Source organism: Zonotrichia albicollis, chromosome 10 (assembly GCF_047830755.1).
Source record: "Zonotrichia albicollis isolate bZonAlb1 chromosome 10, bZonAlb1.hap1, whole genome shotgun sequence".
Taxonomy (NCBI): domain Eukaryota; kingdom Metazoa; phylum Chordata; class Aves; order Passeriformes; family Passerellidae; genus Zonotrichia; species Zonotrichia albicollis.
Window position 1 is genome coordinate 27858094 of NC_133828.1, and position 17748 is coordinate 27875841.

Below are 17748 nucleotides of genomic sequence, written 5' to 3' on the forward strand. Positions count from 1 at the left end.
TATGCTTATTCTGTTTGTCTTTTTAGAGGCTTTTGTATACAAATCTATGTAAAAAGCAAAGATCTTGGTTGTTTTCTACAAGTAGATAAAACTAAAGGCATAGATGAAAAAGATACATAAGGAAAATCTTGGTCTTTTTTTCTGTATGCTTAATAGCTAAAAATACTTTCTCCTGTTTCGATGTACGTTTGTGTAGTCAGAGTAATGAGAGGATTTGTCTTGATGTCTACTGAAAGACGAATTCATTAAAGTGATGTATATGAGTCTTACCTTAGCTGAATTGTGCTGACATGGTTGTTTCTTCCTTGGGATGTCTTATTTAATTTTTAAAATCTCTTAATTCTTTTATTACCTACATTATTGGAATTTTTAAAGGCTTTGTTCTGTAAGCAGACAGAACAGGACATGTCAATATTTGTCTGTGACCACATCCTGCAGAAACATGACTAGTTAGTCCTGTTGAGAGGTTTTTTTTAAAGAGACTTTTTTTTAAAGATGAGCTCAGAATTTTGACACAAAAATCATATGCAGTTAAAAAGCTTTCTGATTTGAGTGAAAACATCATGTGAACCAACAATACATGAAAATAGCTAAGCAGATAGCAATTAAAACATATACAATAACTTTCAGTCATGAGGTATTGTTGGTGCTGTTTTCAGATGTGCAGAGGGAAAAGCTCTCAATTGTTCTTAAGTCGGCTGGTAACTGAATCCACGTTTGTAGAGCTTGACAACAAAAGGCTTTTTGTTCACAATTTGTATTCATCTAGGACATGCCAAATAAATAGAACATAGTTTATAAGCAGGCCAATATAACATGTTGCTCAAATGACTTACCAGAAATCCATAATTTATACTGAAATATTTAGAATTACGGTAGAAGCTTGTTGGGAGCTTTTAGATTTCTGCATGCATGAGCACAATGTAATTGAGGAAGCACACATTGTTATATTTGATGTGGCAACAAGATGTGCAACTTGAGCACAACTCCTTCTGAATATTACTGGCAATCATTTCGTTAATTTAGTGAGGCAATACTGACTGGGTCAATGCCAGTGGATGCCTGATAGAAGAAGCAACAATGCTTTTTACTCCTGTGGTTCACAAATAAAAGAGAAAATTATTCTATTTCTTCCCCCCACATTTGTTCAATTCCCCTGGGCTTTATCAGCATAGTTGTGTGACCATATGTGATTTGCATGCCAAGTAAACATGAGTGACTTTCTCTGCTGGGCCATTCAGTAACCTGCATCTTCTCACTGTTGGTGTGGTGCTTGTGCCTCCTGTGCTCCTCACAAGGATCAGCATGCTCCTTGTAGGGTGTTACTCCAGTCGTAATGAATGAGCACAGACACTGGTGGAACTGGAGAAGATTTGGCATGTACAGTTTACTGGGTTTTTTTTTCTGTTCATTGGATAGGGGAGCAAAAAAACTGGTTAAATAGGGACTGGCCTTAAAGTACAGAAAAAAAGAACAATTGATAAAGTACCCACCCCTCCATGTATCACAGTATCAACTGTGCGAGTCATGTTCTTGATTAAAACAGTTGTATCCAAAGACAGAAGTGTAATGAACTATGAAATGCATTGAGGTGGTGGTTATGTCTTGATAAATGAGTACATCATTTGAAATCATTGGCTCTGTAATTTTTTGTGGTATATGGAAAAGAAACTTTAAGGTTTTTCTTTTCCATCTGAGATGTGTGAAAAGCGTCTTGCTAGTGGAAAGGTATGCATGTGGAGAAAGCACTGAAAAAGGATAAACAGCAGCTTTGAAGTTCTTTGTCAGTATGGGCTTCTCATGCTGGTCACTGGTTTACCTCATCTGTTGATCTCTGACTGTTCCTTTCCTGCCCTTTTTCAGGTAGTGGTGCTACAGCAGTTGTCCAGGCAGCACTCTGCAAACCCAGGCAAGAACGTGTAGCAATAAAGAGGATCAACTTAGAAAAATGCCAAACCAGTATGGATGAATTACTTGTAAGTAAATAGAGGGGCAGTATGTTACATGGAGACTTACCTTCTGTTTTGACTTTTTTTTTTTGCTTGGTCCAAGAGCGAGGTAGAATTTTATGCAGGATATGAGAGGAGAATTTGAAAATAATCTTACACACTTATACCATTCCCTAAAGATATGACTTTTTAATGCATATTTTTCCATGTCACAAAAACATGTGCAAACTTTAATCTTGGGATAATCAACTTGGGATAACTGTGGGAGGACCCTAAACTCTTGTTTTCTGGAAGCTCAGTTTTTAAGCGATTACTGCCTGGATGTCTGTCTTTTTTAATACTGAGGAAAGATACATTTTCCTTTGGTTAAGCACTGATTAAAAATATGCAGAAAAAAATTAGTGAGTCTCCTTAAAATGTCTGAAGCATCGAAACATGTTGGATCATTTCATAATGATAACTCTTAAGGAGAAAAGGAGAAATGGCTGCACAGCCACCTACACAAGGAAACTCTTGTTAAAGCTGGTAACACACATTTATCAGATAGCCACAGCAAGAATGTTTGAAGAATTTTATTTGTTTGGGCCACTGGTCAGAGAAGAAAGGGACCTGTAAGAAGCTATTTGTAAAGGAACTGCAAGAGTCTTTCCTCCGCACTGGTTATGCCAATCCAGAAAATTCACAAAGAACTATTGAAACACAAAACCTATTGCTTTCTAATGCTCCTAGATAGGTGCTTGCAAGACTAATGTGTGTTTATGTATAGGCAGAGTAATAAGATTTGAAGGACACAAAACCATTCTAAAAGTGAGAACACTCTCTTCTGTTCCACAGGTTATACTACAGCCTAGAGACTGTGGGCTTTTTCTAATGCAGAAATTCCTGCCTCTGAAGGAAATGATCTCCTCAGCAGGGAATTGCCAGTGCAAAAGATATCTTGAATTTGATACAGAGGGTATGGTCCATCCAGTTTCTTCAGATAAAATGGCTTTTTTGCAGTGGAGGACCCAAAATGCTCTTCCCCTGGTGATTGACGGCAGTTGCCTTGAGTTTATGTGACTGCTTGTACGCGACATTGTTGTGCTTTTTACGAGGATTGTGGTAGTGGAAGTTGCTTCTGAGGTAGTGAGAATTCTGTCGACTGAAAACTCAAAAGATAAATTCTGAACTGTCCTTAAGCCCAAGGTGAGATGCTGTGCATGATGTATTAACAGCTAAAGTCCCCAAGGAACATGTCTATAAAAAGATAAATACTAATAACTGTAAGATAAATTGGTCAGAATTGGAAATTTTTGGTTAGAATTTGAGCTAATACTGGGCATTAAGAATTAAAATTACAAGCAAACAAGCAAAACCAGACAAAACTGCCAGATATCTGCAAGAGAAATTCTTGTGGTCTGGAGAAACGATTGCAGTTAGTTAAGAGCTTGTAAAAAGTTACCTTGCCAAATGCTTGAGTGTCTTTACTGTTGACATGTCTCCGCTGTCTGTCAAATTAGGCAGTAGGTCTCGAATATTTGGTCCTATATTGCTTTCTTTTGGTACGAAGACAACTGTCCATACCATCTGTTTTATTTTATAACATAAGTCAATTTCTGCTTTTCTGTGCTCAGATTTTTTGTTTAATTTGTTGATCTGTTCTGAACATGAATTGGGATTTTCCTGGATCCTGGTTAGGAGAGCTATAGAAGTGTGTACACATATGTGCATGCGTACATGTACATAATTAAGCTTTTTTCTGTGAGGTTCAGTATACTTATGACTCAATTCTATTAGAGAAACTTTAAAATTTTGTTTCAAAAATAGAGAATTTTTCTGGGAAAAGGCATAATTGACCTTCAAAACTCTTGTTACAACTGGACTAACATTTTCATTTCAGTTGATAGTACTTAAAATGTTCTTGTGTTTTTGGCAGAATTTGTGTCTAAAAATTTTGAGCTTAATCAGTTTTCAATCACTTATTTTTCTGATGAAACAGTTTTTGTTGGCACAGAAGTGTTCTAAAACTGTCTGTTCTCTGAACACAGTTTTTTAAAATGATGGTGCAGAGTGCTTATGAATGCTGTGCACAGGCACCCTTCGCAAGTTCTCAGCTGTGTGGCCTTCAGAGAAGTAGAAATGCATCAACCTGTGCAAGCAGACAGTATTTGGGCCAGTGTCAATTAAAATAGAAAGGCAGTGTGGGAGTGAGTTTAAATATTACTGAGGTTACACAAACTGCCAAACTCCTGAAATTCGATACTCTGTTTCCTGCAATGTCCAGTGTTCTCACTATTGTAACCTAAGTGTAACTTTACCCCCTAAGCCAAGGGAAAAGTCCTGTCCTTAGTACTGTCCTGACTGGGTATCCTCCCTATTCTTTCACCTCCGGTTCTTTAGAACAATCCACTCCTCAAGCCCACAAACTCCAGAATGTTGTGTAGAATTGTTTGCTCGAAGGGATTTTCCGGGCTGTTGGCCTTTCTGCGGTGTTTGCCCCGGGGGCAGGAGGCGTGCAGGGCCCCGGCTGTGTGGGGAGGCCCCGGGAGCCGGGCCCGCGGGGCGGCGGCACCGGCCTGCTCAGGGCCCGGCCGCTGCTGCCGCAGCCCAGCACGGAAAGGAGCTGTCTCGCAGTTGCTTATTAACTGTGTCACCCACCTGCCCTCAGGCTGAAAGACATTTTTATGCAGCTGCTCTGTGAAACTGGATCAGGAGTAACCTGGCTGAAAAAGGTTAGCTTTTAACCTGGGCTTATTGCCTGGTGAAGCACACAAATGCCTGTGCTAGTGCAAGGCAGGGGTAAGAGAGGGATGAGGGAGAGACTTAAGTTGCTGTTGCTTCTTTGCTGCTGTTGAGTGTCTGAGGTGACATAAATGTGAAGAACACTCCAGCGTTTTCTCCTGAATGTTCTGCTGCAAGCTGTTTCCCTGGCAGTGTATTTTAAATGAATTCTTTCTCACCTGTGCATATCGTGGGCCACAGCCAAATGGAATGTAGTCTGTGGAGGCTTACTATTCTGTTTGGGATAGGAGTTTTCTAGAGCTGCAAGTCTGAAATGATTTAATTCTTTCTTGACTAAAATTTTATCCCTTATCTCTCATGAGGTGCTTTCTGTTTGTTTTTTTTTTTTTGTTTTGCAAAGACTCTTTGGAAAAAAAAAAGTCATGAAAGCTGAGACGCAAGGTGCCTTTGGCAATGGTTACTGTGGTAGCTCAATTGTTGCCCATGAGTTGATGCTGGGAGGTAAAATATTCAAAACACTTTTCAGTTAAAGATAGTGAAGCTTATCTCAGTCAGTTAGTCACATTTCTGCATTATTGTCTGAGAAAATTAGATGAGATGCATTTTTGCCCAGTGGTGTCAGCTGGACTTTGAGTCACTGTTATATTACCAGCATAGGAAAACAATAAAACAGTGTAAGAAATGAAATAGTAACCAGGACTGGGGGAGTTACAGCTGAGGTTTAGAATGGGTAGCTGAATTAAGTACATGAGGCAGTAATTTGACTTGTGTTTAAGATGACATGTCTTCTAAGAGAGGGAAATGTACTCTACATGTCTGTCTTCTGTCTTTCACCTACTGTTTTCTGGGGGATGACAGGGAGCTGTCTTGCAAATTGCTTTTATTATTCAGGTTCATTGATTCATTATCCAGGCATTCTTCCTTCTGTGTTTCAGAAATTGTCTAAGGAGGAGGACTTTGGACAGCAGTACAAGCTGAAATGTGTGTCAAACTACAGCCTGACTTTAATAGTTTCCTACAAGCACCATGAGATTAAATCCCAGTCTTTAATACATATAATTAACTTTTTGTAAGAAACCAGCTGTGATTTTGAATACATTGCAAATAACAAAGAACCTCTTTCAAACAATTGCTAAAATGAAGCTTAGAGTTAAAAATGGCATTTGTGGCAGCTTTAATCAACCTAAGTGGGACCTGCTTAGTGCGTAACTTGTACAAGTGCTGTTGAGTCAGAGAGAAACAGTTCACCTCAAGCAGTTGCTTTTCAGAGAGAGGAGGGGAGGAAGAGCTTTTTTAGCTGGATTGGCTTCCAGACTGGCTCACCCTCCACAAGCATGTCCTCTAGCACCAGGGGTGGCTCAGGGCTCTGTGGGCTGGAAGTAAAGAGGGAGAAGTAGGGTCGGGACATCTTAAATTGGTGAGGCCAAAGCCTGTGGTACAGAAGAGGCCTCATGCTCCTGTGTAAGGATTGGCAGAAGAATGAGAGCAGCCAGAAAGGTGTTACAGAGCAATTATGTGAGAGTGAATAGAAAAAGAACTCTGCTTGAATTAACAGATACAAGACAGTCATTCTTAATGTGTACAGCTGTGGCGTGTCATAGATGCTGTTACTTGGTAGTGCCACGTTGTGCATCTGTTAGTGACTCTGTGTTTCTCTAGTCAATTGTTTCCTATGACTTTTGGCCTGTAATATTGCTTTTTCTCTATTTCTGTTTACTTGTGTGGCTCTGGTGTCTACCTGTCTGTCCCACAGCAGCTGAGCCAGTGGTGCTGTGTCCTTTGTTCGATGGCTTCCTTCCTCTTTCCTACCTGTTCCCATTCTACTCTTCATATCCCTTTTGAACAGAAAATGCAGTAGATTTTGACCTTTCCTTGCATTTTGTTGTCCAGCCTCTATCCACACCTTCAGCTCTTGGAGACTACTCATTCTTCATTGCTTACTGTGAATTTGAGACTTTAACAGTAATTTCTTTGCTGTTCTCAGGAGAAAAGTGATGTAGCTATGCCTGTATCTCATGGCCAGACTTCCCTCGTGTTCTTAGCAATAATGTTTTTTCTTGCATGCAGATCTTTAGGTAAATTAGTGTTTTAATGCCTTGATGCATACCCTGTACATACTTTAGTTCTGTTATAATATTTCACTTTGGAAATTATACTAGCAAAACTGATAACTGGCTGTGTTGTTTTGGACTTTTGTATTTCTTACAGAAAGAAATTCAAGCAATGAGTCAGTGCAATCACCCTAATGTGGTGACCTATTACACATCTTTTGTGGTGAAGGATGAACTGTGGCTGGTTATGAAGCTATTAAGTGGGGGTAAGTTACTGGTTTTACTTGTTCAGCTGCAAGGCAATTTTAGGATTTTTTTTTCCTAATGTACCACCTGCAAGTTCATTGAGCTAAACTAATGAGAAAGGGGTAGACACTACATGGAATGAACCTTGAGATGTTAAGGAGGAATGTGCAAGCTTACAAAGTTTGTATATCTATATTCATAGGAGAGGCTAAGAATTAATGAAATATGGTAGTTATATAAACGGAATTTAATTTTCATTCTGAACCAATTTGTCTATTAAGGCTGTGTAGAGAAAATTGATTGGAATGAATTCAATTCTGTCAGTGTGATGTTTTATGGAGTTTCTCTAGAATCCTCTGTATTTTTATAAAAATGCATATATATCTGATTTCATAATAAGTATTACTCATTCCTTATTCAAGCAAGATCCATCCAAGTCCAAGTATTACATATATTGCATTCTTTCTATTGCTTAAGCTAACCAAACACTCATTGCGTTGTTTTATGATAATAGCTACTGGTATAAAATTCTTATTTAGTTCTGGAAGAGGAAAAAGGAGGCTGAACTTAATGTGCTTGTAGTTCAGCAAAGAGAGGCCCCAGAAGAAAATGGTTGCTCTGTTGTGAAAATGGTCCTGTTGTTACATGATGTTGTTCAAGAAAAAGAACAAGATTAGTCTTGATGGCAGCAGGCTGCTTCACCGTGACGCTGGAAAACAAGGAGGGGAAGTGCTCATAGCACTTGTTGTGTCACAGTTGGTTGAATTGGTCACTTCAAGCAAAAGCAAGCATAGACCATGAGAGAAACAAGTGATTCATGACAGGAATTTACTGTGAGCTGTTGAATAGTGCTTGGATAAAAGAAAATGTTTCCATTAAAAGCCTTGAAGTGTATAATAACTGAGGTTCTATGTCAACCTATGTGTCACTGGGAATGCTATCATTTGTTTGCATTTGTCTCCTTCCAATCTTGCAGCTGTGTGTTTACATTGTGAATACACGAAGCATGATCTAAACTGGATAATAAACCAAGATCTTTGCAGTATATGTCTGTTTAAATATGGGGTACTCCTGAATTTTTAATTAGTGGTTGCTTTGCAAGTGTTAGCAGATCTTTCTAATGGATCATTAAGTGTTATAGTATTTTTGACAAAAAGCAGTGTTCTATGTCTTGTTGGAATGGGTTAGTGGTGTGCTTTATTCTAAGAGCTAGTTACATACATGCAAAGATTTAAATTGCAGTAGCATAGAAAGAATGAAGAAATACAGCTTTCTAAGGAATCTGATATGATAATGCTTTGAATATGCTTTTTTCCTCTCCTGGATCTGTAATACAGGTTCAATGCTTGATATAATAAAGTATATTGTCAACAGAGGAGAGCACAAAAATGGTGTGCTTGAAGAACCCATAATAGCAACAATTCTTAAAGAAGTTTTGGAGGGCTTAGACTATCTACACAGGAATGGACAAATTCACAGGTAGGAGCATTATACATAATGAAAAGCATTTTCAAAATTGACTGTAGCTTGTTGAAAGCTTTAGTTTGTGAGACTATATTTATAAAAAGATTGTAAACCAGACTTTGAACTTAAATATCTCCCTTCTTAAAATCTATTCCTGAATTTTGCTCCTTTGTGCTTGATCTGAGTTCTGGTCTTTTTATATGTGAAAATTTGTTAGAGTTTGAGTTCTGCACTCTGTTTTAATGTTACTCAGTTACATTTTACACATCAGCTTCCTTTCTGTTTTAAATTTGAAAAAGCTATCTTGTGAAACTATTCAGTGTGCAATATTTATTTGTTTGCATAAAATGCACAGTATGTGCTTTCATGCTAACCTCTGTTTGTACATTCTAGAGATTTGAAGGCTGGCAACATTCTACTGGGTGAGGATGGCTCTGTACAAATAGCAGGTAATGGTGGTGGTAGAGTAATGAATGAATAAAATCAAAAGGTAACTGCAGCTGGATCTGCAGGGGCAACTGATATCAAGGGGGAAAGTTTTTCTATTGGCTTTTACCTATTCCTTTTGGGGTTTTGTAGCCACAAGTTATCCAGTTTCAGATTTCAGGTTTCTTGACTTGACTCAGAAATTATTCAATATTTTTCTCTGTGTCACAACAAATATTTAAGGCAAACTTTCTAATGTCCTTTTAATGTTTCCATTTTATTCACCCATGCACCTTCAACAGCTTACTAATGGTAGAAGCTGGTATTTCTGTTAATTTCATTTTTTTCTGCAAGTAATTGTAATAGTTCTTGGGGATCCAACGATCTGTGTGTACTGTCCATCATTAGGACTTGGACTATAAATTTACTAGTCACTGAGATGTAAGAGATGTACCTCACTGAGAATTATTTTTGGCATATCTGCCATTTGTCTGGCAGTGCTATCTGTTGGATACAGTTTAGCATCTTAAATGTCCTTTGAGTGCATTGATGTGCTTCTTGATGTAACCTGTAAGAATTGAATTATTTGGTCTCATAAGAGCAAGGCTCCTATCCCATCTCTGACTGGTATCAGGTGATCTGACAAACAATGGGAGCAGGTGGGATACCTGCCAGGCCTCCCACAGTCTATGGGGGGTGACTGAGCACTGAGAGCCCTTGGTAATAAAAATGGCTATAGACAGAAGTTGTAATTTTTATATAAATGATGCTTTCCAAGTACCATGTAAGCATGTGTTTTAAGGGCTTTAATATGCCAGTGTCAAATAATGGTAAAACCACATTTTTCTGTGATTACTGGAGGTGTTTTCTTTTCAACCTTAAAATCAGGTAACAACAGGAAAGCATTAGGGAATAAATTGAAGTATATAGTGAAATACTCTATTCAATATAACTGAATTGTAATTAATACAGTTGAAAATACTCTTCATATAGCTCCATTCAAAGTTGACAGTATTTCTACATACATTGGGAACCTGCTCTTTTTTCCACTTACACGCCTACCTCTCCCTCTGTATGATGCTACTACATCATACAGCTGTCATTGATGTAGTAACAGATTAACAGAACACTGAGCCTTTTGGCTTTTTTTCTTCTATTTCAGAATTTGGAGAAAACTGTTCATTTCCTGGTCTACTAATAAGTACATATTAGTGATGGCTTTTCTGATTGCCTTTGGTTTGTCAAATTCCCATAAGAATTGAAATTATGTAAAGTATTCTCTTGTTCAAATCAGATTCATGTTTAGTTTCTATGCAGAAGCAGCTTCTTGTCTTTGAACAATAGCAGATGCAAACCTTGGCACAAAGTGAATATTTGAAAGCCCTTGGTGACAGATGTATTGGAGTTCCTTGCAACTTTATCAGGAAGACACATACTGTGAGGTTAAACCTGAGGATGTTTTAGTGTGGATTTCCCTGATACAACTGTACCTTCTATTCCATAGCATTTCATGAACAGCATGCTGTGGAGCAAAGGTCAGCTTTGCAATGGGGAGTTTCTATAAGCCTTCCTTCAGGAACTGACTTTATTTCCAAATTGTAAAACTTTTTATTTTTTTATTGGCAGTTTAATTGATTTCAACTTTTCTCCTCTTTTGCAGATTTTGGTGTTAGTGCATTTTTAGCAACTGGAGGTGATGTTACTCGTAACAAAGTAAGGAAAACATTTGTTGGGACTCCCTGTTGGATGGCCCCTGAAGTAATGGAGCAGGTATTTCTAATGCTGATGAAAAATTTGCAGCATTTTGTCTTTTAATTTCGGAACTTGAGACATTACCACCTTGGTTTTCCGTTCTGGTTCTGTTGCAGGTGCGAGGTTATGACTTCAAGGCCGATATGTGGAGTTTTGGGATAACAGCCATTGAGTTAGCAACAGGAGCAGCACCTTATCACAAATACCCTCCTATGAAAGTAACGATCACTTTGTAATTGTTAATGCTCTTAGCTGTATTATTAATGCTGCTAGATAGTTAGTATTACTTCATTTTCAGTAGCAACTCAGGGTGTCTAAATAGATGTATTCTGTGGAGTATTTTTTTTCTTTTAATTTCTACATTTCAAATTGGTTTTCCTTACGGCACCTCATTTTTGGGTTTATTTTAGGTGTTAATGCTAACGCTTCAAAATGACCCCCCCACTTTAGAGACAGGTGTAGAGGACAAGGAGATGATGAAAAAGTATGGCAAATCCTTTAGAAAACTAATCTCATTATGCCTTCAAAAAGATCCTTCCAAAAGGTAGGTCACTATTGTCATGTAAAATAGAATTATTTTTGAAAATATATAGACTAATTTAAGTTACCATGATGTAATCTTGAAGTGTATGGTTTGAATTTTGTAAATAGCAGCCTTCAGTCACCTCCATCTGGGGAGAAGAAATTGCCCTTTTACTGTTGCTTAAGTTTACTACTTCTGATTGTTAACCTAATGTATTTAAACTTAAACACAGTATTGAATTAAACACAGATCGAATAGAAGTCCTTGTTCTACATCTTAATTTCTCATCTGAAGATATAAATATTGATATTGTGCACAAGTCTAACAAGACTGTTCAGATTGAGCAGCAGAACTGTTGGTAACCAAATATATAATTCTTTTGGCCTTTAAAAGAAATGAAAAATGAATAATTTTATGTTGATTTTTCTCTTTTTGTGACATAAACTTAGTGTTGCTTTTAACTGGGATATTTCCAGAGAAAATTACTTAGTAAGATTTTTTTTTCTTTACTGTAAAGTTAGGGGCTCCAAGTTTTTTGAATTTTCCTCATGTTTATGTAGGGAACTGCATGTCATGTTGTCTTTGCTGTTTGTTCTCTCTTGCTCTATTTTTTAAACAGCCAAGGTGATGAAAGTATTAAACATTTATTTTCAACTTAAACATTTATTTTCAAACGATCGTTGAGATCCCAAGTTCTCTGATTGATTAGTTTATTCATTTTTATGCAGACTCATTTTTGCAGGCTTTTTTCTGCTGAAGAATTGTAGGAAGCACATTCTAATTAACATTATTTCCTAAGGTGTTAAGTATATCACTGTTTTCTAGAGTTTGAGCTACTATTTTTTGGAGAAAGATTGTTCTGAGAGAGCAATCCTGATTGTATGTGTCATTTATGGTGTGTGCTTCCTGATGTAATGTTAGCCCAAGTGCAGGATGTGGTTGTAGGGAGTCACATTGAGTAGGTGACAGCAGGAATATTAGAAAACAAGTACAGTTAACAATAAAGATTATGGCCATGTCTTTATTCTTGAAATACTTGAATTTTTGTCTTTCACTCAATGATCACTTGTGTACTGCTTTCAGATTCTCAAACCCCTTACCCTTGTTGGTCTTAGTAGCAATTCCTGATGCTTTAAGCTTAGTGCTGCAGTTTGGCTGCTTACAGATAGGAGTAATAGTAATAATGGATAATCAAGTTTCCTGTTGTTTCCTATATCTAGCAATTTTCAGGCAAGATTAAAGTGGTATAAACTAATAAGAAATAAATAAAATGAGTTTTCCTTCTCTCCTTGAATACATAATATTGAGTTACCTGGTGTGTAGTAAAGGCTTGGGTGTTTAAGGTATTTATTTAAATTTATACTTTTTTTAAAACACATGCAATACCTTCATACTCAGGATTGCCTTGAATGGAACAATTAGGCCAGTAAATAGATGTTCAGATAGAAAAATACTGGATTCATATTTCTTGGAATCCAGGATGTAATTTTGCATGGACATCCCTCCAGCAGCCATTATGTCAGTTGTGGGAGAAGCCCTTGCTCTTTGTGGCAAATTCTAGGACTGGCATTGCACTGCTGCTGTCTCAGACTATGATGTTTTTCTTTTGGGGATCTCTGTGGGTGTTTCTCTCTCCACAGTGTGAAGGATGCTGCTCATAGTCCACAGCTACAATTCATTGCTGCAGCTTGTGTGGAAAAACAGGGCCAGAAAACATGTCCAGACCAGTTCAGAAGCTTCTGGCATAATTAATGGTAGAGGAACGGAGAACACTAGCTTGGATAAAACTTTAGTAAAATGTAGCTTTTAAGTGTGCAAAACCCTGTTGTAAGATGTGATAGCAGTGTACTTTGAGAACTCTAAATCTTTAGCACAGAAGCTATTTTTTTCTTTAGAGTAGTTTTCCCTTCCTTTTTGCTCATTCAAGATACAGTTATGAATTATTACCAAGCCTGATGGTCTCCACAGGACCACTGATTGAAACTCCTTTATTGTCGAACTTGGGCATTTTGGAGGTGAAGAAAACTATGTGCTCTATGGAACTTGTCTGTCTAAATTGAATTTTTTGTTAATGTCAAGTTGTTTCATTATTCCTTGCAAGTATGAACTGATATATACATACAGACTATTTACTACTACTCTTTTGCTCACTAACTTTACTGATCTCTCCTCAAAGAAATAAATTAGGTCAGATTTTTGGGGTTTTTTTGAGATAGAGATTTTCCAAATGGAAGCTTTCTCAGTGTTTTACCTAGTTTGTTCTGTAGTCAGTGTCTTGCTGGAATTCAAGTGGAAAACTAGAGCAGATTTTTCTTCTGTTTATTTAGAAATTGAGTCTTGAAGATTTTGACTTCACTAAATTTAGCTGTGTCAAAATTAGTCCTGATGGTGGTATGGGTTCCTAATGGACATTATTTTATCTCATCCCAAGAGATGCTTCACTTTCTCTTCAGAGTCTGCTTCAGTACCAGAGTCTGGCTTTGGCTAGATAGGTGACTTTTCAGATCCCTGAATCTAGGGAGACAAAACCTGCTGTAGGAATCACGTGGATAGCTGCAAGATTGTGGTTGTCTCTTGGAAATGCTGAAACAAACTTAAAGAGAGCTGCAAGTAAAAATGAAGGGTGTCAGTTTTTACCTTGCAGCTGTTGTTTTGGTTTGTGTTTGTCTGTTTGATTGGAAGATTCCCTGATGACTCTTTGGTTTATGCACCATGTAAATAGTGTCAGTATAGTTCTTGAGAATATCTGCTGGCATCAACGAGGTAAAAGAATGCCAATAGGAGGTACTGATGCTGCTGTATGGAAAATGTAATTGTGCTTTTATTGTTGTGGAGCAAAGTTTTAGTTGTGTTCATAGAGTCATTTGGGGAAGAAAGCAATACCTGCCTTTTTGTGGGTTTTTTTGGGTCTTTGTTTTTTTAAAAGGTTAAATGCATTTGTGTTGAACAAAGAAGAGGGGAAAATGGCAGCTTAAGAGACTGATTTTTTTTCTTTCTTGGTATTTTTGCCATAGAGAATCTTAATTTTTTTCACGTGTGGTAAGTGAGCTTGTGTGAATGAATTCAGTAGCTGTGCTCATTCATTCCCCATTCATACAGTACTAATTCAAAAGTGTTAGAGACGTACCATTTAACTAACGTCTGTACTGTATTCACTGGGAGGGGTCTTTGTTTTCTGTTCTAATTTATTATTGATCTTTCAGGCCCACAGCAGCAGAACTTTTAAAATGCAAATTTTTCCAGAAAGCCAAGGTAAAACGTTTAACCCTATGAGTAAATTTTGCTCTGCCTTAAAATCTATGTGAAGTGTCTTCTTTCCTTGTACTGATGTTTAACTTAACAAATGTTGGTTTTGCAGAATAGAGAATACTTGATTGAAAAGCTTCTCACTAGAACACCTAATATAGCACAAAGAGCAAAAAAGGTGAGTGCATTCACATTTTTCCATCTAGTGTGGAAGATAAAGTAGAGACTCCTCAGTTGCCTTACATTTTTAGTTGACTAACTGAGCCATACTTTTAATTGAGTCCATCAAAGATAGTGAGTGTTGAATGAATGTTTTCTGCAGCTTTGTTTTCTCTAGGAAGCCCTGAGGCATTTTTATTTCCTTTCTGACTTTGTCAAAATGATAGATATTTGTCATACTTGATAGGATTTTTTTTCTCATTTCCTCTTAGAAAGCTACAGGTGAAGTAGTTGTGAGGAAAAAAGGTGACCTGCAAACATATAGGTTCATAAACTGCACAGTTCATATCTTCATTGATCACCTAAGGAAAGGGTGAAGCTATTTTAAATGGTATTTATTGAAATCAGACTGATTCTTGGGACTATTTCAAATGTTATTCCTAAAAAGTCAGGTCAAAACTCTGCAAGAGTGCTGCTGAGTTTTTCAGACCAGTGGAGCATTATTCCACAGGTGACAGAGTTAAACCACAGCTATGCTTGCATTTCTGTGGTGCCTTTGGCACTTGTATAAATGAGCTTACCAAGTCATGTGCAGCAGAATAAAAAAAAATTATTCCCAACAGGTAAGTATTGTAAAATCTTTCAATATGAAACAAACTGCTGTTCATAAGAGCTAAGAAACAGGAATGAATGTAGACTCCTGTTTGTTGTGTGTGAAAAATTATTGAACTCCCTTTTCCCTTTGTGTTGTGACTTAACTCCCCATGTCTCTTCAGCATGAGTATGAGGTGCCAGCTCAGACTGCTGAGCCCCTGCAGGTGACAGACACAGCAGTGTGCTGAGTCCAGCCTTCTAAAGGCAGGCTTTGCTGGGGGGGTGTTTGGAGGAGACTGTTTTAGAAAAGGAGCTGTTTGAGCCTTTGTTGGTGTCAGTTGGGCTGCAGCTACCCTGAGCAGCACCTGCACGATTTTCTGTTGGCTTTGGGACTATTGGTCTAGTGTAGTTCTACAACACCGACATGTTCTCACAGCTGGTGGCTCACATTTGAGAGACTGTCAGCAAGGTCTGAGTGCTTCAAGTTCCTTCGAATCTTCTTCATATGGAAGTAATTTTGGGAACTCGGTGGTGGGCTCTGGGAGGCTTGAGTAGGAGAGGGTTTGTGGCAGGGCGGTCGTGCTGAGCTGGTTCGAGCCTGCGAGGGGGGAGGAGGAGGAGTGTTCAGGGTTTGGCCGTGCGGTGGCAGCAATGCCCACACAAACCAAGATCCAGGCGGAGAAAACCCGTCCTCTGCTTCTGGGTTTGCCCCCCGGGAGCGCAGTGGGGACGCGGACACGGGCGGCCTCCTGGCAGGGCTGTGCATCCTCCCCGCTGGATGCCGGGCCAGCTTCAGAGACTGCCTCAGCGCATGCATGTACGCACGCAGTACTTCATATTTTATTAGATAACATAGCACTTGGAATTGTGAGGGGGAATGCAGGATAGCCTGCCCCACACCACCAGAAATAATTTTCTGAATTGCTTCTTTGACAATTATTCCTAATTTGAAAGAGGTGTGAATCTTATGAAAGCAGAGCTATACAGTGGTGGATACAAATTGATATGTCTTTAATTACATCATAAATGGGAAAAATATTTATGTTTTACCTACTGAAAATGCTACATTATTTGTATTTTAAAAGTACACAATATTAAAATTCATTGGGGATTTAAAGTTTAATTCACTTGTTAGAACTGTGCATGTAGCTGCTGTTTTAAGACACCATAAAATATAAATGTACTTTAATAGTAAAACTCTGGGGTTTTGTTTAAAAAGCTTGTGTAAGTTGAGTTGGGTTGCTTAAACATTTACATGTAAAATGTCTAAGAGGTTTCTCTTGGAAGAAGTAACCCCTGTAATTGGAAAACTAATATTACTAGAGCAATAGATGGGATGGAGCTGGTGTCATCACTGCTTAAATTATCTTCTGTGGCACTTGCTGTGAAATGCCTATGACTAATGATCTGTAGCACCACTGCTAGTACAGATGTCAGATCTGCCCTGTGGTAATCTAATTTTTCTTCCATTTACCACATGTATAATTGCTTTGCCTTGTTGCCCAGAACTCCAGTCTCAGTTTAGTTTTAATTTTAAATTCCTCTCTGTTGACATAGTGTTCCCACATTTTGCTTCTGCCTTTATAGCTTACACTTGGCATCTGGTTTTTTTTCTAAATACGACTTTGGGTCTGTTTGTGAAATCCTGAAAGCAAATATACAGGTCTTATATGTGTAAGGAAAACATTTGGTGCTATAAAGATGTGTCCTGCTTTAAACCCCAATTTAATAATTGAGCAACATCTTCACTGTGTGTTTAAAATACTGTGTAACATTAGAATTGTAAGCTATGTGTTTATGCACGTTTCTCCTGTTCCGTTGTTTCATTTGCTTTTAATTCTGCTGAATTTTATATTAGGTCCTTCTTCCTTGCCCTAGCCTAGTAATTAAGGATAATGCTGACCCACTTACCCAGGAGGAGCATGTCCTGCCTCTTCCTGTGCAGGACCTGGTTAGGTACATATTGGTACTGATCCTCAGCAATGAGTGTTACACCCTGCAACTTCTTACTGGCAGTTCTGGGTTTCACTCATGGGCCTGCTCACCTGTGCTGCTGTCAAGAAGGGCTGGAGAAAAGGGTTGGGTAAGCAGGGACGTGCTCTGAAGCCACACTTTTGCCATCAATATAAATGTAGGAGCCCTGGCACCCCGTGCCTCTGCCTGGTTAGATGGTGTGATGGCAGAGCAGCCTGCCCTGCCCTGCCTGGGTGAGGGCTGTGTGCACTGCTGCCATGAAACAGCCCACCATATAGGAGTTTGCATATACTATTTGTTAGCATGTGAATTAGTTTTAGTTTTGAACTGAACACTAAGTTGTTTCATTTGTGATTAGGATTGCTGTATTGCAAGAGAGCAATTTGAAATTTGTAACAGCTTTTAGAGTTCCACAGCCAGTTTTCACATCTTGTCACACTAAAAAATTAATTATAACTCTAAGTACTCTGTATGCCTAAAGGCCCTGGGTCAATTTTATGGTTTTAGAATCCTATTTTTTTTATTTTTAAAATCTCCTGCATGACTGCCACTTCTCCAAAGTGAACAGGGAAAAGCATGTATCTGCATTTCATTTTATTGCTGTCTGAAGTGCTGCTAATAAAAAACAATCTGAGCAATAATT

General features: G+C 38.2%; 1 protein-coding gene across 6 annotated transcripts in view; it reads left to right on the forward strand.

Annotated features, from left to right (window-relative positions):
* Positions 1-17748, forward strand: part of STK39 (serine/threonine kinase 39) — a 75119-nt gene that overhangs the window by 13741 nt on the left and 43630 nt on the right. For 4 of the 6 annotated variants that reach the window (XM_074548548.1, XM_074548549.1, XM_074548550.1 and 1 more), the window contains exons 2-10: positions 1864-1976; positions 6879-6987; positions 8305-8446; positions 8825-8880; positions 10518-10627; positions 10726-10827; positions 11020-11153; positions 14336-14384; positions 14491-14556. In XM_074548548.1, coding sequence (XP_074404649.1) covers positions 1864-1976; positions 6879-6987; positions 8305-8446; positions 8825-8880; positions 10518-10627; positions 10726-10827; positions 11020-11153; positions 14336-14384; positions 14491-14556 — 881 coding nt within the window. Of the gene's footprint in view, positions 1-1863; positions 1977-2783; positions 2905-2954; positions 3135-6878; positions 6988-8304; positions 8447-8824; positions 8881-10517; positions 10628-10725; positions 10828-11019; positions 11154-14335; positions 14385-14490; positions 14557-17748 lie in introns of those variants that run through there. The other 2 variants (XM_026791635.2, XM_026791636.2) reach the window with 2 other exon arrangements.